Genomic DNA, 27,297 nt, shown 5'->3' with positions numbered 1-27,297 from the left:
ACTGATGCTTTACAGTGAAAGAAACCAAAAGAGGGGAGGGGGGAGGCATGGAATCTTCCACAAACATACAATGCAAGTGTTATGGTGGAAATTGATAAAACTTTTATGTAATTTGGTTTCAATGGTATGCCAAAACATAAGTCGAGCATATACAAGACAGGTAAATAATCCAACCTATAATAACTGGTAAACAATAGATATTTCGATTGGATCATTAATTAACTAATAGATTATGCTTAAGTAGGGAGCTAAATTAAATATTTAAATGGACATGTTTGCACTTTTCTTGTAGTTTATTCACTATTCATGCTTATTGGACTGTGAGAGAGGATGTTTAACAATAAATCAAGAAATTGTGTACCTTCCACTAGATTGTTAGGGTGAAGTATAGTCCAAAGGAACCATTGACATGCATTAATCAATTATTCAGATAATATAAAAGTGATCACGGTATTGATCAATGCTTAATTACAGTTTGCTTTTTTAAAAGTAAAATAGTATAGCACAAATTAAGAGTACAAGAGGCCCTATAGGAGTTGCTTATGTCCGACATAGTGTTAGATCCGAATATCCTCCCAAAGACAGATATATATAAATTTGCACACTCCTAGAAATTTTCTCACTGTCTAGTTATCCCTCACCAAAGAAACTACTATTTCTAGCCCTCCATGCATAATGTATCATAAAAGACAAGGCAAGCTGACAAACCTTTATCAACATTATGCTCCCATGATAATGCCTTCCAAAAACTCGCATCATTTGCTGATATATGGACATCTCCTATCACATGTGAAGCTAGTCTCTAATCCGCCTCCTATAACTCTGCTATAGGGGGCATCCAAAGAATAGATGGTCTTGTGTCTCCGGCACCTGTCTACAAAATGTGCACTGACGATCCTGCATGTACTCCTTTTTGTCTCTAGTGGGAATATATCTCTATGCTAGCATATAGAGGGTAACTGTGTGACTTGGCTGTACATAGGTCTTCCACATTGTCCGGACCATGGCTTCTTAGGACTATGATGCCTAAAGAAGTCATATGCTCGAACACATCGTCATCCCTAGCAAACCAATTTGCTAGCCTCTGTCCAACGACCTCTAGTGATCCAGCAGCTGATGAAAAAGATCTCATATTTGCAACACACGCTTGATCAGAGGAGAATCTGTGTGGGTTGCTTCCCAGGTCCATACATCTGCATGCCTCAAGTAAGTATGGTGGATCCACTTTATCCAAAGTGCATCCTCTTTAGCTTGTATCTGCCATAGTACTTTAGCCAAGATGGCTAAATTCCATGCACGCAAGTCTCGAAACTCCAAGCCGCCTTCATCTTTGGGTCTGCACATATCTGCCCATGACATTGGTGGGAGTTTAGAAGTGCAGATGAAAGACATGCAAATGTAGTAAATGCGATCAATAATACCCAAGGGTATTGGCAAAATAAATAACCAAAAGCACTCCACTCCCTTAAGCACAGAAGTAATGAGTTGTGCCTTGCCGGCATATGATAGCGTCTTCTGCGGCCAGATGTTGATCCGACGGACCAATGAGTCGAGTAGCGGGCTGTAATCTGCAATCCGAAGACGCTCAGCAGCCATCGGAATCCCGAGGTATCTGAAGGGCATAGTGCCCTCCTGAAAGCCCGTGATGGACAGCAGCCTCCTGCGCGTCGTGTCGTCCACTCCAGCCAGATAGATATTCGACTTCAGTCTGTTCACCTGAAGTCCTGCCGCCGCCCCAAACTCCTGTAGACAGGTGGACATTGTGTATGTTGCATCACACCTACTAAAAAGGAGTAGATTATCCACACAAGCCAAGTGAGTCAATCTGAGGTGAGCAAACCGTGGGTGAAACCTGAAGCCCTCTTTGAGAGTGCACTATTGTATCTACCTCGCAAAGATCTCAACATTTATACCAAATAAGTAAGGCAACAATGGGTCCCCTGTGGCAGTCCTCTGGCCCCTCTGAAAAGTCCAAAGGTTCCACTATTAATGGCTAACGAGAATGAGGTAGTTGTCACACATTCCACAATCCATGCCATAAACCACTAGGAAAATTCAGTCCAATAAGAGCCTCATGTAAGAGATCCTAGTACACTGAATCAAACGTCTTTTGAAGGTCAATCTTCATAGTGAATTTGGGAGAGATGTGTTTCTTGTTGTATCTTTGAAAGAGCTCAATGCATAATTATAGTTGATATATAGAAAGCATTTTTTGCAATTTCACACAATGCTATTAGGTTGTTAAATTGATTTCAAATTGATTATATTAGGGATTTCAATGATTAATCAAATAATTTATATTTTCGCATTAGGAATTTCAAAATCAACAATCAGATTTCAATTGTATCTTTAAAATAAATATTATTCTTAAATATGAATTTGTTGTCATATTAAATAAAAAAAATTGTGTATATTATTTTCAAATGATATTGTATATTAATTGACAAGAATGAAGATAAATAAAGTTTGAAAATTGAAATTATGGAGAAAAACTTTAGAAACTAAGATTTGGTTTACTTGGGGAGAAAATAAGAGGGGCGGAGAAAGAAGAGGTAAAGGAACACAAAGTGTAAACAAATCATTCAAAAAAACTTTGAAACTAAAAATTGGTTTACCTTTGCAGAAAAATAAAGGAGGTAGATGGAAAGGATCACACTGTTGTACAGGGATCATGAATCATGGATATTTTTGTACTATTTTCCCATCCTCTTTTCCTTTTTCTCCTAGTTATCCACACAAATGAATCAAGTCTAAAGCTTTTAAGTAGAAGAATGCAATATTAAACATATAATTTCATTGACAAGAAAAGAAAATAGCATGAATAGTTAAAAGATGGCATTGATGGAATTATTAACATGGTTTAAAATTTCAAACCATATCAAAATTTCAATTTATGACCAGAAGGATATAGTCTTGATATTGTATCATAGTGTGCCGATACAGTTTCGGCATTTTATTAATTAAAAATATTATTATAATATTTGATTATTATAGATACTTATTATTAAATTAAATAAATATTTTAAAAATTAATATTAAATAAAAGTCAATATAGGATTAACTGAAGTTCAGAACTAGGATTAAGTAGGTTTAAATTAAATTGAATTTAATTTACTTTAAAGAGAAAAAGAATTTTTTTCTATATGTTTAAGATGATAAGAATAAAAAAAGAAATTAAAATATGGGGGAGATAGCAGACAATTAAGAGGGGAAAGAATTAACTATTAAAAAAGAAATTAACAGTTTAAAAAATAAAGAAAAAAATTAAATTGAAAAAAAAAACTCAACTCACTATCTTGAATGAGGCCTTCGCGAGGTCTCGCTCAAGACCTCCGTACAACTTCCGTGTGGCCGTAGGGCTTGCACGAAGCCTTCTCACGGTCGCAAGGCCTCATCCTAGGTCTCCACGGGGTCGCAAGTCCTCACACAAAGTCTCTGCGCAGCCGCAAGTCCTCACGCGAGGTCTCAAAGCGGTCATAGGGTCTCACATGAGGCCTCTGCGCAGCTACAAAGTCTCGACCATGAGGTTTCGTTCGAGGCCTCCACGCAATCTCGGGTCCTCACGTGAGGCCTCCGTGGGCCGCAAGGTCTTGCGTGAGGCCTTACGCGGCCACAAGGTCTCGAGCAAGGCCTCCGCGCAGCCTCAGTTCCTACTCCACAGTTAATCGATCCTTTAGATAGATCACCCCTGAACACCCATATTTTTCTCCTTCACAAAACTCTTCCAGAGGCAGAGACACATCTTATAAAATCTCAAGGAGCGAAATCACCTTTTTCTTCTTGAGGATCTATAATGTAACATGCTCATAAATTGCTAGGAACGTTAGCCTTTAATCCTGCTCCAACTCCTTTTATAGCTTTCATTCAATTGATTTATCATTGTTGCTCGATGTCCATTAGTCAACTATTGAGTATTTCATTGTTGTCGTTAGCAAATTTTGTCATTGTCGCTTTGTATACAATTCCCTCCACGCACTATAGCAATAAACGATTGGAATTTGTCAACAGCCGACTAGAATTTGTAATCGACTCACTAATCGACTCTGCTATGAACAGAATCATTCTCCATCGACTAATAAACAATATCAATCAACTCAAATTACCACAAATGGATCATAACCCCAAAAATCTCCTCATTTGAGATTTGGGATTTCTCAATTGATTAGTCCATCAGTGACCGGATCAAATAACCATGCACACAACCACTTTTATCCAACCATACCAAGTTACGACAACCATTTGTCAACTAGTGCGCTAACTTTGACCATTTCTAAGGTCAAGTCCACCTATGTTGAGATCCTACCCTTGCTCAAGTATATTCTCTTAACACTCAACTCTCACGAAGTTATATCTACCTAAAATTCATCTTATAATATGCCACGTCCTTCGAATACACCTAAGCCTAAAGCCCCTCTTCATGTCATTCTTCACGCCTTTACCTTAAATTCTAGTACCCTCTTCTAAGATTTAAAATCTTGACCCATGCCGAGGTTTCTATCTCAAACCAGAACAATACGATTTCGGTATCGTATCGTGCCGTGCTGATACGGTTTCAATATTTTTTATTTATATATAATAATTATTAGATAAATATATTTATGGTGTATAATTTAAAAATAAATTATATATTGATTTTATATAAATTCTCAATCATTGGACAATGTAATATGATTAAAAAAATAATTAAATATAGTTTTATTTAAATAAAATTAATCTATCAATAACTTGAATTAAAATTGACGCATCATAATATATTAATTAAAACTGATACATCATAATATATTACTTTACTTATACCAAAAGAAGCAGCGTGAATCAAATGAAAGCATTGACTCTTAGAACATTCTACTTAGGTAAATAATATAAAATTTAAATAGTAAAAAAATATCAATTAAACAGTAAAATAGTAAAATAGTAAAATAGTAAAAAAAATAAAATAATAAAAATATATCAAAACATAAATTTAATTTTTAAAAAATAATAAAAAAATTAGAATATAAATCAAAATTATTATATATTTTTTCGAATTTTGAAATGGAATTTAAAATAATAAAAATATTAAAATATAAATCAAAATTATTATAATTTTTTTAAAATTTTAAATGAAATTTTAAATATTAAAAAAAATAATTTTTCATAATATTAATTAAATAAAATTTATTTTTAAAAAATTTAATATATTTTTTATATATTTTATTTGGATAATTAAATTAGCATTTACAAAAGCCTGTTTAAAATATCACACATGGGAATTGTTTAAATTAATTAAATGAACATTTTAATTTTTGATAGTCAAAATATCGTCACAGGGCAACGGCGGATCGCTGGGAGCCGCGGCGAATAGCGGCAGGATGTCTGGCAGCACCAAAGGCGTCACCGGACGCTTCCAGCGGCGCCTAAAGGTCCAGCAACGCCGGAGGCGTCCCACGATGCCTCCAGCACCATCGCGGGAGCGTGATGCCTTTGGCGTCAAAGGCATCACGGGATGCTTCTAGCGCCTCCGAAAGCGTCTGGTGACGCTTCCGACGCCGTCGGAGGTATCCCGCGACTCCTTCGACACCACCTGATACGCATCAAGACGAGGAATCTTAAGGTGCTGGTTTCGGCCGAGAGGCGGAACCCTAAAAATCGCTTGTACCGCTCGACACGGAACGACATTAAGTCCATGCCCTTTTCTCTAATGCTCCTTGTGTATCCCTCAGATGCTTCACATCATCCTTCACCGATATTCACGGACCTCATATGTCCATCGACCTTAGTTGTGTCAAGTCATCTCCATGTGTATTTCTCCAAATCCTGCAAGACTCAAATATACACATCAAGACCAAAGGCAAACCTAAATTAAACACTTTTCCCACACATCAAAAACTATTGTATAACCGTTCTTAGTCACCAAGAAGATCAATTACACCAACAATCTTCCCCTTTTAATTTGTGACAATATATTTAAGTTAGATAAAATATGAATAAAATTTTGGACATTAAAGTAGGTTTATACTGTGCTCTCTCTCATAGGAGGTTTAAAATTTCAAATTTTGTCTTCAAGGTGAGAAATCTAAGTTTCTAACTTAAATCGTACCATTTCTCCTCCCCCTTTGACACCATCAAAAAGATTGCACCATCCAAATCATACTTTAAGATATTTTATCAATTATCAAAATAGTGTAAACTTGCATTTTGAAACATTTCCAAGTCTGTAAACTGAAATCAGAGATCTATTTCATCAAAAATAACCTTAAAACTTCGAACCTGAAGTTTTTTCTTAAGCCAAACGACCAAGTAGTAGTCAACTACTCCAAGTACCAATCAACTATTAACTTTGAACATCAACTGATTTCTAAACTCCTCTAGGGAACCAAGTTTAGAAATGCATTAACAATTCATGAAACCTTGAAAAAACAATGCATTAACAATTCGTGAAACCTTGAAAAATCATGAAGTTTGACAAACACATTTGTTTTAAGTCATTTCATCATGGAAAAATAATTCTTCATAAAAAGCCTTTTTAATTTTCAAAATTGACTACAAACTCAAAATTCCCAAAAAAAAATTTGTAATTATGTATCAACTTTGAAACCCTTGTTTTGACTTCTTAAGTTTAAAATCCATAACACTAAGTTTTCAAAACCTTAAATTGTATTTTTCAACAAAAAAAAATATCCTACCATGATCTTAGAACCAATTGTACACTATAAATACATTGGTCTTCCCCATAATTGATCAATGATTACTATCTATGGTTTCATTAAGATGCCTCAAAAAATGTGAACCATTAGTACCATCGTAACATCTCATATGGTATCTATATGTTTAACACAAAAATTAAATGATACCTATAGTTTTGTTGTGAGATATAAATAAGGTATGTGTTCATAACATTCTACCCATGCTAAGTACCAAGTCAACCATTTATAAATGATGTGAAGTAATTTCCATTATGGTTAACTATCTTACGATCCTCTTAGAGGTAAGAATCGATTTGGGCATCCAAAATTGGTTGTGTCCAACCGGATTCACCAAATACTCCTTAAGGATACATTTCCTAGCTACCATTCTTGCCCTTGATTGCCCCTAGCAATTAGATTGTAGGATCTTTCATGCTTTTACCCTTTGTTAATTCAGTCTTTAGCTCCTTATAATCACGTTCAATGCTCGAGGAGTTAGAGCTAATGTGAACTTTTCTAGAGCTAATGTGAGTTTATACTTTTTTCTCTTAAGCCCTTTTTTCTTCCTCTAATTTTTGAAAATTTTCAAGAGAATGAGCAACTTCTAATCTATCCTCCAAAATATTAATTAATTCCTTCAAATGAATATTTTTACTTTTGCTTTATACAATAATGGAGTTAAACTAGAAATTGCATCAATTAAATTTTTGTAGATGGAAGAGACAATTCATCAAACACATTGTAGGCATGAACCTCCTTTCTTCTTCTCCTGATGAAATTGAGACACCATCATCAAATGCCATGGGGCAATACTAGCCTGGTACCTATTCCCTCCTTCCAATGAAGATGATGATGAGGAGGAGGAAGCAACGTATATATCATCCCATGTTGCTTGCAAATTCCTCTCCTCCAACCTTATTTTTTTTCCTTTTGCCGCCTTCTTCTCTTCCTTTTTTTTCAATAAGAGGCATTGGTCTCTTATTAATGTGCTCGTACCGCAAGCATACGGTGTTGCCAAATAATAAAAATATTGAAATCGAATACTAGTCCAAATGCGAAACTAGTTATCTAAATGAATTGGAATCAAGAGAATCGTGTATAAACAAACTAAGAAAGCAAATGAGAAGTAGTGGGGAAAATCAATTTTAGGAAGCAATTTTAGGACTTCGGTTTCACCACGCTGATCATTGACACCCTAAAAGTAATTCACTCTTTTACCTATGTTTTTGATATGCATGAAGGTAGTCTATCTTGAGGTACCCAATACTTCCTCACAATATCGCTATATCTATCCAAACGTAACGTCTACTTTCAAGGTAACCTTACTAGAGCGATCACTGTCTTAGGGAGACTCTTGTCACAATGCCCCATGATCCTCTAAGCGTTATCTCTTACTTGGTCACGTCGAATCAAGATAGACCAATTAAGCTTCGTGATAGCCAACGGAGCTCTCAAAAGATTTTGAACTATTTTCGTGAGCAAACCCTCAAGTTCAGGCTTGATAGGTTAGAGAATTTGGATCACCTCTCGGTCCTTCCCTGCATTTATGTGGTATGACAATGCACACTAGCACCGTAGTCATGTATGCATACTAAAATCGGATCATGAATCAAACATGTCATGCATTAAAAAGAGATAAAATAATAGAAAATAGTGTCAACAATGCATCGGACTACTCCCTAATCCTAGAATTAGGAAAACTACTCCATGAGATAGAGATACAGCACAAAGACATAAAGAATAGCATTCTACAACTCCTAGCAAAGAGAAAAGAGAGAGAAAGCTTAGTCATGGATGTCGTAGTCGTCTTAAGAAGATCTCCAAGCTCTTCGATGGATAGAATCTTCGTGACTCCTTGGAAATAACTCTCTCCTAAGGTTCCTTGTCAAGAGGAAACCCTTTGATAGGAAGGGGAGAATCCCTTGATCCCTCAATGCCATGTAGCCGCCACCCCTTGCCTCCTTTTATAGTTTTAAATCCTTGTCAAAGTATTTAAAAAAGTAAAATAACTCTAACATAAATTCCTAAAAGGTCGAGGCGACTAACTAATTTCCTAAAATCAAGGGAGCAACTAACAAATATTTCCTAAAATCAAGGAGAGACTAATAAAGTTTCCTTAAAATAGGAGAAACGCCACCATCTGACCACGGTCGTGTTGGAAAGCACGACCAGGCCATGTTGGCTCTTAGTCATCAATGTTGGGTCGAACACGGCCGTGTTAGGGGACACGGCACCTTGTTCGGCTTTGGATTCTCCTTGTTAGAGGCATCAGTGCAAAACATGATGCACAGCCGTGTCAAGGGACATGGGCATATCATGCATCATGTTGCAATGCATGCTTCCAAAGACTTTTATCTCCAATTGAGCTCTAAATTCATGTTTGTCAATGATAATGCAAAAAGAGCAGTTTTTTGAACTAGAAAGAACAAAACAATACAAAAGCTATGAAACTATGCAAAATATGCTCATGTAATGAAACGAAATGCATGCAAAACTATACCAAAACATATGCATGAAACACATATCACATATATAACCTTCTTCATGGCAATTAGAGCATCTTACCCTGCATTTGTCATTCTTCTTCTTCCTTACATACTCTTAACATCATTTTTATAAAATTTTAAAGTTCTAAAAGCTATACTTACCTTTCTTATCATATATGCCTCCACATTGCTACTCATGGAAGAACACGATGATTCAGATGATGATTTCAGTGAAGTGGGAATTTCTACTTCTTCCCTTTATCCATATTTGCCACAAGAGTCACTCCTCTTAATCTATGAATCTCTACTTCTTCCAACCCGACATCGTGTTTCATGCAATTTGATAATCGAAAAGAAGTCATCCAAATATTATACCTCTAGATTCTTTGATTTATAAAAGGAATCTACTGTGAACATCCACTATAGGGTTCTTAAGTCATTGATCATACTCCTTAACATGTCACAACAAGAAATTGTTTCTCTAATGTTTCTCAAACCAGTTACCAATTCTTTGATCTGTGCATATAAACTTGCTAGTTTCTCCGCTTCCTCCAATTTCAAATTATTGATTTATGATCTTAGGTCTTTTCTAGCTAATTTTGCCTTCATTGTTCCCTTATGAATTTCAACTAATCTCTCCCACAATTCCTTGGCACACTCATGTCTTCCAACTCACTTGATCTTAGGGGAGCACACTCAATAAATGATGTTTGGCTTTTGAATTCACCATGTACTCCTTCCTTTTCTTCTTGGTTCATTTATTATCTTCTAATTCATTCCCCTTATTGTGCCAGGTATTAAAACATATAAATAAGAAAGACATGATTATAAACAAAGACACTAAGATGTAACGTGGTTTGGTAGCCTCAACACCTACTCCATGATCTATTAATCCTTTAGGTGGATCACCCCCGAACATCCACTATACTTTCTCCTTTGTGGAACTCTTTCATAGGCGGAGAAATCTCTTACAAAATCTAAAGGATTTACAAAGAAATACATTTTAGAATGCTTAGAAGAATTACAATAGAGCTTTGGAATTGCTTGTAATATTATTGGGAATGTTAGCCTTCAATCCCACATAGCTTTCATTCGGTTGGTTTATTGGTCAACTTGAATTCTTCAGCTGTTCAACTATTGTCGTCGGCAGGTTCGACCGTTTATCAATGGCTCCCTCCATGTTGGCATTATAGTAGCAGTCGATTGGACTTTGTCAATAGTCGACTCACTAGTTGACTCATTCACCAACATAACTAACCATTCTATTCACTGGCTAATTGGACCCAATCGACTACATTTGTCTAAATTTCACTAGTAAACTCATATAGTTCATCCATCAATTGACTAGACTGAATAACCACGAATAGAAACCACTTTTGTTCAACCGTTCAACCATCAATTGACAAGTATTAAGTACCAACTAGTACACTAACTCTAATAAGTTTGCTTATATTAAGATTCTATCATTACCTAGGTACAGTCTCTCAATAATCAATTCTCAAAGGATTATACCTGAAGGATCGAGAAAGTGCGATAGAAGGAGGGGAGGTGAATATCGCTTTTTTAAAAAACTCTTTCTTTTGGAACGTTTAAAACACGAGTAGTGCAGCGGAAAATAAAAGCACGTTTTGGTTACTTGGTTCAGAGTCTAGATCGACTCCTACTCCAAGGCCCGCGATCCTTAACCGTGTTGGTTGCTACTCGGAATATCGTCCTAGTTCCCCTGTATAAAAATTTGTACAAGCATAAAACTATCCTAGCTACCCATATGCTCTATTGAAGTTAAATTTGAATTGCAAACGATGCTTAACATTATTAATCCAAATTGTCCTTTAGAAGTTAAACTTGGATTGAAAACGATACTTAACATTTTTACTTCAAGTCTAACCAATGTGATCTTCCTAAGTTAAACCATATTACAGAAGTTATCAAATATCTATTTCAAAGATCGGCTTCCAGGTTAAACATGGCGAGGCACTAGGCCTTCTTGGGTATGGGATCATCCACCACTTCCTAGACAAAGCCTCTCAAAAAAATCGGATATTTAACTTCTTGCAGTAAACTAGGTTTAACTACAGAGACCTCAATAGAAACACATTATCGAAACATGAAATCGAAAAATAAAATCGATAACAAAAACGATAACTTAAAACCGATAACCTCTCTTGTGTTTGGTTTTTCAAGATCTATATAAAAAATGAACTAGTTATGATGCGGAAACTAATAACTAGTTATACCTTTGGTAGCTTATAGACCTCTTGATCTTCTGATGTATTCCTCTCCTTCTCTTGGACGCCGTGTGGGCGACGATCTTCCAAGATGAAATCCACCCAAGCTTCTTCCTTTGCTTCCAAGATCCGGCCACCAACTAACCTCCAAGGGATGCTAGACAAGAGAGCTTCCTTCTCTTCTTCTTCTCCTTCAAGCAATCGGCCACCAAGAGATCACCACACTAGATGTCGCCGGCCTCCAAGGAAGAAAACAAAAGGAGAAGAGAAACGGGCAAGGGTCGTCCACCAAAGGATTGGAAGAGATGAACAGAAGATGTGTTATCTCATGAGGCACCCCTCCATCTCTTTTATAATCCTTGGTCTTAGCAATAAAGAAAGTTTTAAACATAATTAAAACTTCCTTATATTCCTTGCCAATGACTAAAAAGGAAAGTTTTAAAACAAAAAATTAAAACTTCCTTTAATGCTTATCATGGCCGGCCCTATACTTGTGCTCCAAAAAAGAAAAGTTTTAAACACAAAATTAAAACTTCTTTATTTGTTTCCGGTAAGAAATTAAAAAATTTCTCTTTTAAATCCCTTGTTGGTTATAAAAGAAAAATTTTATAAATTAAAATCTCTCTTTTAAAATATGTGGATGGTTACAAAAAAGGAAAGTTTTATCAAAAATTAAAATCTTCCTTTTAACTACAAATAAGGAAAGATATCAAACCTCTTTCTTAATCCTTTGTAGAAAGCTATAAAAGGAAAGATTTTAAAATTTAAAAACTCTCTTTTAAAACCATGGCTTCCACAAAAGGAAAGATTTTAAAATTTAAAATACCCTTTTATTTTAATGTGGTCGGCCACCTAGCTTGGGCTCCAAGCTTGGCCGGCCATAAACTTGGCTCCAATCTTTGGCTTGGTCGGCCATAGCTTGGGCTCCAAGCTTGGCTTAACTGGCCACAACAAGATGGGTAAGAAGCTTGGCTTTAAGTGGATATAAAGCTTTATAAATAAGAGGCTACAACAGAGACCGAGGAATTGGTTTTGGTCTCCCGATGAGCTTGAGCTTCCCATGTTCGCCCCGAACACTTAACTTAAGTTCATCAATAATAACTCATACCACTAAAGATTTATTATTGAACTACCGCACCAATCTCATATTATATTATGGGCTCTTTCTTATCATGAATGTGTTACTCTCCCTGTGTTTAAGAAATCAAATGTCCATTAATTAAATAAGTTACTAACAACTCATTTAATTAATATCTAGCTCCAAGAGTAGTACCACTCAACCTTATTATCATGTCGGACTAAGTCCACCTGCAGGGTTACATGACAATCCTTATGAGCTCCTCACGCGGGCATCATCAACCTAGATTACTAGGACACAGTTTCATTCTATAATCAACAACACACCATATAAAGTATAATCAACAACACACAGTTTCCCAACTTATCAGGTATATTGATTTAACGAACTAAATCGCATCCTTTGATAAATTAAAGAAATAAATATTAAGTATATGTGTTTGTTATTATATCATGATTAAGAGTACGCACTTCCATAATAACAGAGGTTTTGTTCTTTTATGTAGTCAGTATAAAAAGAAACTACCTCAAATAGTCCTGCTCAATACACTCATAGTGTACTAGTGTAATTTTATAGTCAAGATAAACTAATACCAAATTACACTACAATCATTCTAATGGTTTGTCTCATTCCATCTTGGTTGTGATCTATTATTTACAATTCATAAGGAACTGATAACATGATCTTCTGTGTATCTCCTCACACCATGTTATTTACAATATAAATTAAATGGACAACTATACTTAGCATAAATGTAGACATTTGACCAATGTGATTCTTATTTCTAAATAAATGTTTTTACAAAAAGCTAGGCTTTTAGTATACATCCTAACAAACCGCACCCTTAGGCAATCCACCAAAACTCTTCTTTCTGAAACCTCCGAAAATAAGCAATTTGTACGGTGAAATGAGTAAGATAGTAACAGCCTACTATCTTACTTGAAATTAAGTACAAAGCAAGCTAAATAAAATATTCCGATACTAGATGTAGGATGAAGCTCGGTCGGTACTTCTTGGATGGAGTAGTCGCTTGCTTGGAGATGAGTAGTAGACTAGTTGAACAACAGTTTTACAACGGATGAACTCAGAACCAATTCGTTGCCCAGCGGCGGACCTCGAGCTCCTTTTTATAAGAATAGTCAACATTCGGTCGACTGATACTCAAGTTCGATCGACTGAACTCGCTTCCTCCCTTCTTCGCTGAGCTCCGATCAAATCTAATCTTCGAGCATTAATGACACTTAATGATTCGGTCGACTCATCCTATTATTCAATCAATCGAACGGTGAGTTTTCCTCGTTCGTTGAGATTCATTAATGTACCTTTAATGTGATGATAATTCGGTCGACCGATCCACTGCTTCGGTCAACCGATCTGGCTAGCTTCCATCTTTGCTTCTGATCGATCTGTACTGTGTCACATCATCAAGGTGGTCGACCAATCCTCTGGTTCAGTCGACCGATCAAGCTTCGATCGGAATATGCTCTGCTTTAGTCTGAACTGATCTCTGGTCTGAGTCAAGTTGGTTCGGTCGACCGATCCCTACGTTCGGTCGGTCGATCCTTGCAACACAGAGTTAAACAGAATATTCCTGCAACACGAAGGTTAACACAGTAGTATATATAATGCATGAGTAGTATTAGACAGTAGAACTATCTTAATCTTAACTTGGAAACCTTTTCGGTTTCTTCAGTTGGATCAGCGACCTAGGGTTTGTTCCCTTCCGGAACACGACCTCACTGTCGCTCCTCCAGTTGCTTACCTCAACATATCTGCCAAACCTTTATCCTCTAGACCTATTTGGACTTTTGTCACTTAGCATTGGATCAGCCACCCAGGACTTTCCCTCGATCTTCGGTCCCCCAAACCTATCAAGTTTCCCTGCCAAGTGTCAAATCTTCTTGACCCACTTGATCTTTCTGCCTGGCTTCCACGATTTGCTAAGTCTTTCCTGCCTAGCCTCCAACTAGGACTTTCCCGGTTGAGTAAACAACCTGCACACTTGATCAACTTGTTAGATCACAACAAGACTTAACTTGAACCTTTGACAATATCAAAACTCATGTTCGATTCTGGTGCGTCCTACACCAACAATACTTATCTCGAAAACATCTTCCAATATGTCTCGTATCCTTTGGATGCACCGGAGCCCATGACTTCTCTTCAGGTCATCTTTCGTGCCTTTACCTTCGAATTTGCTTCCTCGGTTCTTCTCTGATGGACCCTGAAATGCTCCTAACCATCGGATGTCCATAGACCTTAATCATGTCAAGTTATCCCCATGTGTTTTCCTCCAAGTCTTATAAGACTCAAATACACACATCAAAACTAAAGGCAAGCAAACTTAAACACTTTTCCCACACATCAAACCCTATGATGGTTACCAATCACCACGGAGGTCAATTACACCAACAATGATAGTTTTATTGAGATTTGTGTTGTCATTGTGTGGCCCCATAAGCTTAAAAAAATCTAAAAGACCGTGAAATAACAACAATACATTATCAAAATAGAAATATTTTTGCAATTAAAAGAGAAGAAATATAAAAAGTTAATAAAACAAAAATGATAATACTAAGAAGAATTGTGTAACTACTAGAAAAAAAAGAACACTTATATATAGTTCCAATAAGTGATAAAATGAGAAAAATAAGTTAAGATAATCAAAACATACTGAAAGACGAACAAAAAGGTTTTATGATGCATCCTAAGTTGCTTTTGGCATTTTTCTTTAAATAGGTGAGCCAAGCATGTTGCCTATGGGTGATAAAGAAAAAACTAGTTTCGTTCGTACTTGAACCTATTTAGATTAAAAAGAAATACCAAATTTAATACATTTTTCCTCTAGAGAGAGGATGTTTATTTTCTAAAGAGTTAATTTTTGTGATTGATAAAAACTAAATAATGCAGAGGCATGTAACTTTTAAGTGTTAGGCACTTTAGATAATAATTATAATCATGCTAGTTATAAATATGTCCATATAATACATTACTAAATTGAATTTTCCATTTTAAAATTGGCATATACTTTTTCTATATGGAATACTAGATTTGATTAAATATTATACTTAATTGAATATATGTTAATCATTTTTTTCAATAAAGAAATTTTAATATTGTTTATTCCAAGGTTTAAATCTCGACCCGTACCGAGGTTTCAGTCTCAGACCGGAACGATACGGTTTTGGTATCATATCGTGCTATGCCGATACAGTTTCGATACTTGATTATATATATATATATATATATATATATATATAGAGGTTGTTGTATTAATGTTATGTAACTTGACCATATATGTAAAAACTTCTAAAATAAAATTAGACATTTATATCAATAAAAATGTGTTTTATATATTTAGGAACTAAGAATATAAAAATAGAGAAGATATGTATTATAATATTTATTATTTCAAATCTCAAATTATTCTAAGATAAAAAAAAAATTATCTATAATAATTATATAAATTAACAAAAATCATAATATATATAATAATTATATAATTATAGTTTATAAATATTCTAAATAATATTATATATATATACATAAAATCAAATTTATTTTAAAACATTTATTTATATTTTATTTTTTTTAACAATTAATTTTTTAAGAATTATTTATAAAATTTTAAAATTATTATAAATTTCAAAACTATTTTAAATTTATAAAAATAATTTAAAGTTTGTTTTTAAAATTATTTTAAATTATCTATTTTTACTTTAATCTTTTTATAATTTAAATAAAATAATAAAAATATAAAATTATATATTTTAATTAGATCAATTAATTAACCGTTTCTTTAATTAATTATTAATTTATATAATATAAAACTATAATTTATATAATAATTAATTAGAAATTAGAAATTAGAAATTAGAAATTATATATAAAATATAATAGTTTTATTTAAAAGTTTTAATAAACCTTAATGTTTTCTCAACCTCTCCCATCACGATTTTTGCACTCGTCGCCGCCTCACCCTAGCCACCGCCACCGCCGCCGCCTTACCGCAACCGCCGCTTCGCACCAATGATTCGAGGTAGGTTTTTATCCCCAAATTGATTCGTTTTTTCTTCTTTCTTCCTTCTTCTTCATCCTTCTTCTTCTTCCTTCTGTTGCGCCCGTGTGACGCATGCGAAATTGTTGTGCGTGCGGTGCCGGTGCCGGTCCCGAGTCGGAACGATAAAAATCGCCCGTTTCGGGCGGCACGGCTCGAGATTTCATTCACTGGTTTATTCCAGCCGCATATACAATTACATAACATGTATTTTGCAGTGTTGATTGTGCATGCTGCTTACATACGCCTTTTAAAACATTGACAAGTTATAAACTTTATAGTGGATCAAAGTGAGGGAGAAAGAGGGACACAAAACAAAACTCTAGTTAATGCAATTAATAGTGGTTCAATAAAAGTAAATATTAGTAATAATGGAGTTTTACATAAAGTTTAATGGTGATAATACACAGTAAAAAAAAATTAGATATCAAATGAATTTAGCAATTACATTTCTTTTGTTTGTTAAAATGGCACTATCGCACACCTTGCACACCTTACATGTTAAAACATTTTTCATTTAAAAAATAAATCTATTAATCATTCTCTATTGGTTTCACTTCTATGCTTTCACAATTTCATGTGTATTAATTAAGTAATATGTTTCATATTTTTGATAAATTGGTAATTATAGCTAATTCGTAACATATACTAAAGTAGGACATGAAAGATAGGTTCTAGTCAATCATCCTATTTAGGTAAGAGATAGAAATTGTTGGTGTTAAAAGCACCAAGTAATCAAACCTGATTTTGATATTGACAAAGGGTTCAAAATTAAGTTGTGTTATGAGCTAACAAGATTAATTAAGTGTGCAGGTAGTTCAACCAGAAAGTCCTAGCATTTTTTCAACTTACTTAAGGGGAGATATCAAATTAATGGGAATGGAGCATTTTTTTCAAAAGGAAAGCCCTAGTTGCAGCTAGGCAAAGAAGTCCTAGTCTGTGGGACTAAGCAAAGAAGTCCTGGTTAGTGCGACTAGGCAAGAAGACTTGGTTGATCTATTACACCATGCAAAAGTCTAGACGGGTATAGAGGCTCGGACATCTAGTAGTTCGATGGGTCTAGAGGACCAGATATTGAGAGGAAGCCCTAGGTCAGAGGATCAGATGCTGAGCAGAAATTCCTAAAACTATCAAATTATTTCTGCTTTTATGTATTATTATGCTTGTTATGCTAACTTTATAATGCAGGAAGGTAGTCGGAGTCCCAAAAAGGAGCTAAGCGTCCAGAAGTCCGAGTGGTCAGATGGATTTAGGCGTTCGGGATGGCCAGAATCCAACCACGTGTGCAGCTGAGTTGCATGCTCTAATTGGCTGGCACACGTCAGCTTCCAAGCGCTAGGGAGTGGTGCGACGTCCGGGAGTGGTCCAGCGCCCCATAAGGGATAAAGGTGACTCGGATAGAGTTTCGACTTAGTGCGGCCACATCAACTGTCCAAGTGTCCTGAGGTGGTACAAGTGCCTGGAGTGGTCCAAACATTTGGATATGGATAAGTTAGCGAGGAAAGGGAGTGGGATAGGCCTCAATAGAGATGTCTGGAGTAGTCCAAGCGTCTCAAGTCAACCTAATAAAGGCTCTTTGTCCAAGAGTTCAGTACAACTTTTTCTAACATCTTCAAGCACTCCAACTGTAGTTTCACTCCCGAAACGCCAACGCCATAGTTATTTAAGGCGTAAGGTGCCTAAAAGCGTATAAGTGTGGTGGAGCCTGAGGCGCAATGCACAAGGTGAGGCGTACGCCGTACCAAAGTAAGGCACTCCGGATATAAATTTTTACAATTCAAATATATATAGGGAATTTCTAGTAAAATATTTCACTAATAAAACTATAGTGGATAAAATATTAAACAATAATGTAAATATAAAATTCACTAGTAAATAAATACATTATACACATAATTCAAATTACAAAAAAAACTTCAAATATCTAAATCATCAAAATCTTTCATCATCTTTCTCAATGATATTATTATCATCATCACCCGATGTTTCAAATTTGTATAGTTGAATCTTCATCACTTTTCTAAGACCAAGCGCCTTAAGCGCACCTGGTGCCTCTCACAATACGCACGCTTAAGGCGATGAGGCGCAAGAGACTTGCCTAGCTGCGCCTTACGGCTAGCGCTTTTAATAACTATGACCTACGCTACACCGAGACTCTACTCCAACAAACGTGCAAAAGTCTACAGCTTAAGATTGTCAGTATACTTGGTGTATAATTTCATTTCGTCTTATTCATACTTCATTTTTAAGGACGCTAAAGTTGTTACCGATCCTAACCTTTGTAATCGACAGATTGATAGTGAATTGCCTATCAAAAGTGATCAACGATAGCAGAGCGTGGACTAGCAACATAGCTGTGAACTACGTAAAAAAGAAAGGTGTTAGTGTTGTTTCTATTTTCTGTTTCCGTTGCTATCTCTCGAATTTCCAAAAAATCGTGAAAAAGCAACACAGGTTCTTCCCCCCCCCCCCCCCCCCCCCCCAGCGCTCAATTCAATCCTATGGAAATCACCTCAAACTAAACAATAATTACTATTTTTCATATTTCCAAAGAATGCTCATAATAATGTTATAGTAGATCCCTTTTAGTTGCAAGAGGAAGTTTTATCTTCCTTTCTCTTCTTTCACCTTTTATATTATTCAGTGTAATTCTCCTACCAATACTAGTTGCTTATACTAATCTTTGCTAATTTAACCCATTGCTTATCAATTTTGACGCAACTAACTTGGGCACTGTAAGTGTTTACTACATTTAAACCATATTTACATATTATATAATTGGCATTCCAGATTAACATTCAAAATTATTCACAGAGTAGCCATCTTAAAATAACAGAATAGCTGTTGCTACTAAAGAAAATGGTATTTCCTGTGATGGATTTCTGAAATTATGATGATACTTCATTTATAAATTCCCCAAGAGAAAACAGGTTTCTCTCTTTAAATCCACAATCCGCTTTAACTTTCACAGTATATGAACTTCCAAAATTTGATAACAGTGGTCTGAGCTCATTAAAAGCACCTAGTACGACAATGAGACTGAGCATTTACCTTCTTAGCAAGTGAGGTGGCAACCATGTTGGAAGTGGCAATCGACAGAAACATGAACACGTAGCACAGGTAATCGCAAAACACTGTCCCCGGCCCTGATAAAAACCAAACACTCCATAATCGAACCCGATACAAGTAATTCCACACCAAAGGGAATCAAACCAATTTAAATATCGGACCAATAACAGGAACCAATCAAGTACCATTCAAGCAGCCATCAAGGAAGGTAATTACCAAGCGCAGCGAGCTCCAAGGAGCTTCCCTGGCCTATGACCATTGTATCGATGAGACTCATCAACGGACCGCAAATCCAGAGCCCTGTCGCCGGCCCAGCAAACATTACGATATCCTTCATTTGCTTTAAAATGTTAGGGGACTCCGATTTCTCGTCCTCCGCCTCTGCCCGAAGAATTTCGACTTCAGGTACATCCGTCTCAACACTATCACCCTCGCAAAGCATTGAGACACCATCGACGATCTCGTTACCTTGGGGATCGCTTCTTGCGGCCGCAGCGCGCTGCGGAAGATCGCGAGGACTGGCTTTGATTTGAATCCTTGATGTGGCGACAACGGAGAGAGGCGAGAAGGAAGCGAGGCGGCAATGCGGACGAGTAAGGCGGGCGAGGGAGTAGCCGGGAGGAATGAGCGGGCGACAGGTGAAGAGGCGGAGATCCATCCGGAATGGTAGACCTTCGGCGAGGCGTGTAGAGTACGCACCACTGCGATTCAGAACAGAGAGCACTAGCCCGCTTAAATTAGAAGTGAGACCAGTTTCGAGTCCGACACAAGCGGACGGGAATGCTTTCGGACACGTGCGACACCTGGGTTGAAACACGTGCTGCACTTTTAGGTTGTGTTTAGAGACGTTAAATTAGTTATGATATGATGGTAAATTAGAGAAAAATTCTCAATCATAATATTAACTTTGCATGTAATATTCATGTCTAAAAAATTTTATTTTTACTCCCTGTATGTAAAGTATTACTTGTTTCAACTCCCTCATACAAATATTGATACCTAAATTGCCCCTCAAATTTTCCAGATACAAAAATTCCAAAATTGAGTACAAAAAGTTTAAAAATGAGTATAATTCTTCTTAAAGTTAGTACTTTATATTAAAAATCGAGTATATTTTCTATCAAAATTGTCCCTCTTATTTTTTAGGTATAAAAAGTCTAAAAATAAGTATAATTCATGTTAAATTCAGCACTTTATACTATAATCTAGTACTCTATACTATGATCGAGTATATTTTCTATCGAAATTAACCTTCATATTTTTCGGTACAAATAGTCTAAAAATGAGTATAATTCCTATTAAATTCAGCACATTAAACTAAAATCGAGTATATTTTGAGGTGAAAAAAGAATCGTACTCAATTTGATAGAAAATATACTAGATTCTAAGTTAATATACTTAATTTAAGAAGATTTATACTGATTTTTAGACTTTTTGTACCTAAAAATATCATGGGCAATTAGGTAAAGATGTTTGACTGGGGAGTGAAAATAAAAATTTTCATGGATAGGGACTGCATGCAAAGATTTGTTTGCCAATAGGGACTGCATGCAAAATTACCCATGATATGACTCATATACGACTAATCGTACTATTTGAGCATCACGTGAAATTGATGGTGGCAAAAGATAAATATATTTGTCTCTAATATCTTTATAAATTTATCTCGAGGTTAATATAGAGAAGGTAAATTACGAACGATAACTACTTAATCTTACCATTAATGGACTCACTTCAATTGTTAAAAGTGTCCATGTCGTCATCTCTGTCTTGGAATAAGATAAGAGCTCAGGACTATACAAGTTAATTATTATATGATAGATTTATAGAATTAAGCAAGAATCGAATCTTAGTAAAAATCGAGGAATTACCCTCTGGCTAGTTTTGATTTCTGATTTACTCCCTTCCAATAATATAGAACAATTTTCAGGGTTGTTGGAGTGAGGGATTTCATCTTTTACAGAAGTATTACAAGATGTTTAAGCCCTCGAGGGAATGGTTCATGTCGAAGACCTCGAAGGTATGGTTATGAGGTAAATGTTTGAGATAAGGCTGCAACTGTCAGGGGGTCAAAATTCAACAAAGGATTTTACCACTTTTGTAGACCCTCACCTAGGCATTTGCCACTTGGGCTTCCCAGCTTTACCCCCCTCCCAATGGTAGTGGACAACCTAAGGGGGTGTTAATGTAATAGTTCCATATTTTTTTTATTATGAGATATCTAACGTTCCCATAGGGTGCCCAGTTGATTAGAGGATGACAACTTTGCTACAATGGAGTAAGGGATCAATTCCTGATAAGCGCATACCACCAGAAAAAAAACTCCTTCCACCCTCTAGCCACTTCGCAGCCGGCTATAAGTTGACCTTGTGATTTACCTCATTTCACATAAACTGGAAACGGGTTGTGAGAGACGCCTAGGGTGAGCGTAATTACCTTTTACTATAATATTACGAGATGTATAATGCCCAAGGAATGTATGGTAGTTTGTCTATAGTGGACAGGGTTCAAGTCCTAGGGAATGCATTATCTGTGTTCGTCCCGTCATACACTTAACACTTATGCTCCTGATGAGCCTCTTTCCATTAATGTGGGTCTATCACTTAGGGGTCGTTAATATGGTGATTCCATATTTTTTTACGATGAGATGTCTAATTCCCTAGGGGCATAGCACAGTTGGTACTCAGATGCTGATTCTGATTTACATTAGGTCGAGGGGTTAATTCTCATGGGGTTCATTTTCTACAAGAAAAAATCTTCACTCATATAGGAGCACATTGCATACTTTGATTTGCCTGTCTATATCTTGTTATGATACTAAGCCACTTGGGATGAGCAACATCATATTTTGTCACATATTACAAGATATCTAATGTCACTAGGAATTGTGTAATGGTCAAAGCTAGAGTGCATTTTCAAGTAATCAGGTTTTAATTTCTACACAAGAACATCTACGACAATTAAAGTACTAGTGAAGTTACGACATCATGTCAAGAGTCACCATACTTCTTGAATTTACTGAAAGGAATATAAGACCGAACCATCTACCTTATTTGTCGGATTATAAGATCTGAAATATATGATATAAAAATATATATATTACTAGATGCCTAATATGATATAAAAATATATATATTACTAGATGCCTAATAAGAGCCAAAGCCTTTGAGTTTGAGTTGATTCAACCTCTCAAACTTACAATTTTAAAAAATAAATAATCAAAACTAAAAAAAATTAAAAATAGGGAAAAATAAAAAAATATAAAAATAATATATAAGTAGAAAAATAAAATGTTTGATCTTGTCTGAAAATTGAGAAGATGGCTAGTTGGGGATGTGGCTACTGTATTGACTAGATATAGGTCTCATTCCGCTCTGTAACACAAGAAATGTTAGTGCCGAGTCAGGAAAGGGATTCCCAGCGTTGACCCTCCAACATGTTAGTGCTACTCGAAATTCCGTTCTGCTTCCCTTGTACAAAAATTTGTACAAGCACAGAATTTTCCTAACAACCTATGTGTTCCTCATGAGTTAAACTTGAATTGGAAACGAAACTTAACATTTTTACTTCAAGTTCAACTCGTGTGTTCTTCAGTAGTTAAAACTTGGATTGCAAATGATGCTTAACATTATTACACTACAAGAAAACAGGGCTTCAGAAACGGATTTTTAAAACGGACTTAAAATCTGTTTTAAATTTTAGTAAATCAAAAACGAATTTAATACGGAATTACTAATTAATTATATTTAAATAAAATATAATATATAAAAAAAATATTTGAGACGAAATTTAAAACGAACCAAAAATGAATTTATAAAAAAAAATATCTAGAAACAAAAATAAATACAGATTTAAAACAGAATTTGGATATCAAATTTTATTTGTCAATAAATCTATTTATATATTTTTAAACAGAAATGAATTCTGTTTTTAATTTATATTCAATTATAAAATAAGTATATTAAATTTTTTTATTATTATTGTAAAATACGGCAACAAAATAATAATTAAAAATAGGATTATTTGACAAATAATCTAATTGAAAATTTTAAGAATTTTTATAAATTTTTCTGAAATTAATCGAAGCTCATATGACTTATTTAGAGAGATATAATTATGAGTTTGAGAAAAAGTCTGTTAGAAATATCCGAGAGTGGAAATTGATTAAAGAATCAACTTAGGGTTTAATCGTACTAAACCTACGTATAAAATAAAAACCCGAACTCTAGTTTTTCCCTAAATCCCCCGCCGCACTCCCTCTTCCCTGAGCCCTCTCCCTCTCTCACGATTTTCTCTCTATTCCATCGACGATCTCCCTTCTTTGTTGAGCCACGGCAGCCGGCTCTCCTCCTCGCGTGAGCACCGCGGCGCCGCCTCCTCTACCCTTACCGAACCTCTTCTCCCTCACGCGAGCAACCGCCGACGATCTTCTCCCTCACATGAGCACCAGTCAGAAATCTCTCCCTCACGCGAGTACCAGCCGACGAATAATGAAGGGGTGGCCTTAGTGCGTGGGTGTTGTTTGATTTTAGTTGTAGTTATCCTCTATGAGAATAATGGGTAAAGGTAACATGAGAAGGTAATATTGTTTTAGTTCATGCCATGCTCTGCTCGTGAGAGGGGTTGGGCTAGCAATACTATGCTATAGATGCCATGCTCGAGCTTCTCTAGATTTAGCTTTGAACAACTTTAACCAAATTTGAACTCATGATACCTCAATAATGGTTTTCTTCCAATATGTACTTGAGTTATTTGAATTGAATACGCATGACTTGCAATTCCAATAGGATCACTTCTTCTTATCAGTTTGGAAATTTTCGTACAGATTTGGAAGTAAGGGGAATTGGTGTGATTTAATAGTTCTTCTTTTGATCAGATTGAACAAAATAAATGACAAAAAAAATATAGTTGGATAAGTATGTGATGATAACTCATTTTCCGCAAAGGTTTAACTAATTATCATACATGTATGTGAGTCCCTTGCTGTGCTTTTATCGTTGAGGTTGCTTTACCATGTTAGTTTGGTATTTCTGTGTTAGATTTTGGTGGCATGCAACCTAGTTGTTGCTCCTTCTTGGTTCTCTAGGGCTATGCAGAATTTTAATATTTGAATGAAAAAAAAAATCTATTAGGTTGCTGTATCAGTTTGTGTTCTTATGGGTTCTTTATGAAGGATAGTATAAGACTATGTATGTTTACTGGTAAACTATGATATGCATTGAGTCATCTGTGATTTATATTTAATCCTTCATGATAATTGGATGCTTAGGGGTATGTGTATGGTAACAATACGGGATAGGTGCTCCGGGATGAGCTACGGGGAGGGCTCCTCCATATAGATATGATAATGAAGAATATGATGGCTTAAACCATAAGAATACAAGTCTCCTAAGAGGTACCTCTAGAGTTCGATAATGGACTGACTAAACAGGCTCAAATGACGGTTACCATGCTCTGACTAAACAGGCTCAAATATCGGTAATGTTATTTGCTTATATATATATTGTTATTATCATGCTCAATGCTACCCAGCTTCTCTTCTCTTGAGCTAACTTTATGTTTTATTCATGTATAACATATATCGATTTTTATGCTTCATACATTAAGCTTCAAATTTGTTATTTATGTTATATACCTACTAGTATACTTGCTGGGTCGGTGGACTCATTATATATGATTGCAGATGAGGAAGATACCACCCAGAACGGGACGATGGACTCGGAGGCGGAGTAGCTGAGGATGTGAGGTCGGATGCATCACACTATCTAGGGGCTCTAGGTGTCAGTTAGTAGTCATTTCCTATGATTGTTATGGTAGTATGGGATGAAGACTACTTGTTAGCTTGCTTCGGTAGGAGGTCACAAATGTTTCTTTAAAGATGTGTGTTTTTTTTTCTTTGACGTTTTATATGATTACAGAGAAAAAAATAATCTGGACAAATGTGTGATGCAATGATGTTTCATTTAAATGTGAAGTTTATGTTTTAGTTCTTAGCAAATCACATGACAGAGTATTTTTTTTTTTTCTTTTTGGTGATTGTATGGTTCAGTCATGCCTAAGTAGTAATTTGTGACAAATTTAAAACAAAATTATAAATGAATTTTATATACGGATTTATAAATAAGATTGTAAACAGATTATAAACAGATTAAAATTATATGTGTTATATAATTTGAAACAGACTAATAACGGATTTAAAACAAAATTAGAGACGAAATTTGTTTTCAAAAACAATTTCATTTAGTCAAATTAAAAACAGATATATAAACAATTTTTCAATTTGTTTATGAAATTAGAGACAGAATAGTTCCGTCTCAAAATTAGCTATGGGGCTTTCAATAACGGAATGTTGAGACGGAATATTTTGTTTCAAATATTGTTTAGAGACAGAAAAATGACCTTCAAAAATGAAATTTTTCGTCTCTAAAGCCCTGTTTTCTTGTAGTGATTAATCCAAGTTCATCCCATATTACAGAAGTTGATTAAATATCTATTTCAAGGATTGACTTCCAAGTTAAACATGATGAGACACTCGACCTTCTTGGGTATAGGATCATTCATCACTTCCTAGACAAAGTTTTTCAAAGAAATTGGATATTTAAACTTCTTATAGTAACCCTAGGTTTAACTACAGAGACCTCAATAGAAGCACAAGATCAAAATAATAAATTGAAACACAAAAAATGAAACATGAAATCGCTAGCCTCTTGTGTTGGTATTTCAGGATTCATACAAAGAAAAACTAGTTTCGCTGCGGAATTAAGAACTAGTTATACTTTTCTTTGTAAACAAAGACCTCTTGATCTTCTGCTGTATTCCTCTCCTCCTCTTAGGCGTCGTGTGGGCGATGATCTACCAAGATGAAATCCACCCAAACCTTCTTCTTTGCCTACAACTTTCGGGCACCCAATGAATGCCAAAATAGGAAACTTCCTTCTCTTCCCATTCTTCTCCAAGCAACCGCCGACCCTTATGTTCTTCCCCTCCAAGTAAGGTTTCGACCACCAAGCAAGATGAGAAGAAGAATAGTTAAAAATAGTGGTCGACCCTAGGAGAACAAGCAAGGAAAGAATAGAGAGAGGGGTGCCGACCACCAAGGAAAAGAGAGGAACTTTTGAGAGATTTTTCTACATCTTGTAAGGCACCCTCTACCTCTCTTTTATAATCCTTGGTCATGGCAAAAAAGAAAATTTTAATAATAATTAAAATCTTTCTCTTTTAAATTTCCTATTGTGATGGCTACAAAAAAAAAGTTTTTAAAATTAATCTCTCTTTTTTAAACAATGTAGAAGGCTACAAAAAAGGAAAGATTAAAATTAAAGTTTCTCTTTTAAATCATTGTTACAAAAAAGGAAAGTTTTATCAAAATTAAAATCTCTCTTTTAATCCTTTATAGATAGCTATAAAAGGAAAGATTTTAAAATTTAAAACTCTCTTTTAAAACCATGTGGATGGCTTCAAAAAAAAAAGATTTTATCAAAATTTAATTTTAAATAAAATCTCCTTTTCTATCATGCTATGGTCGGCCCCTTGCTTGGGCACCAAGCAAGGCTTGGCCACCAAGCAAGGCTTGGCCGACCACTACTTGTGCTCCAAGCTAATGCTTGGTCGGCCCCCTTGCACCAAGCAAGGATGTGTCCGACCCATTACTTGGGTAAGAAGTGAACTTTGTGAATACAAGGCTTTATAGAGGCTACAACAGGGACCGAGAGGA

The 27,297-nt window shown here is 35.4% G+C and overlaps 1 protein-coding gene and 1 long non-coding RNA gene across 5 annotated transcripts in view; one reads left to right on the top strand and one right to left on the bottom strand.

Moving 5' to 3' along the window:
* The window catches only part of LOC122001473 (protein DETOXIFICATION 47, chloroplastic-like), a 32,408-nt gene extending 12,121 nt beyond the window's left edge, over window positions 1–20,287 (bottom strand). Inside the window, exons 1-3 of one of the 4 annotated variants that reach the window (XR_006117383.1) lie at window positions 19,800–20,287; window positions 19,566–19,660; window positions 709–1,346 (exon numbers count right to left, since the gene is read on the bottom strand). Coding sequence is in view for 3 of the 4 variants with exons in the window: in XM_042556232.1 (XP_042412166.1) it covers window positions 1,885–1,962; window positions 19,566–19,660; window positions 19,800–20,241 (615 nt within the window). In the remaining variant the exon portion in view is untranslated. Of the gene's footprint in view, window positions 1–708; window positions 1,347–1,759; window positions 1,963–19,565; window positions 19,661–19,799 lie in introns of those variants that run through there. The other 3 variants (XM_042556231.1, XM_042556232.1, XM_042556230.1) reach the window with 3 other exon arrangements.
* Window positions 20,288–23,793: 3,506 nt separating this feature from the next.
* Window positions 23,794–25,584, top strand: LOC122001471. The gene is made up of 2 exons (XR_006117380.1): window positions 23,794–25,061; window positions 25,267–25,584. It is a non-coding gene; the product is annotated as an uncharacterized LOC122001471 (long non-coding RNA).
* Window positions 25,585–27,297: the final 1,713 nt, after the last annotated feature.

Source organism: Zingiber officinale, chromosome 7A (assembly GCF_018446385.1).
Source record: "Zingiber officinale cultivar Zhangliang chromosome 7A, Zo_v1.1, whole genome shotgun sequence".
NCBI classification, from domain to species: domain Eukaryota; kingdom Viridiplantae; phylum Streptophyta; class Magnoliopsida; order Zingiberales; family Zingiberaceae; genus Zingiber; species Zingiber officinale.
This window is presented reverse-complemented; position numbering and strand designations above follow the sequence as displayed.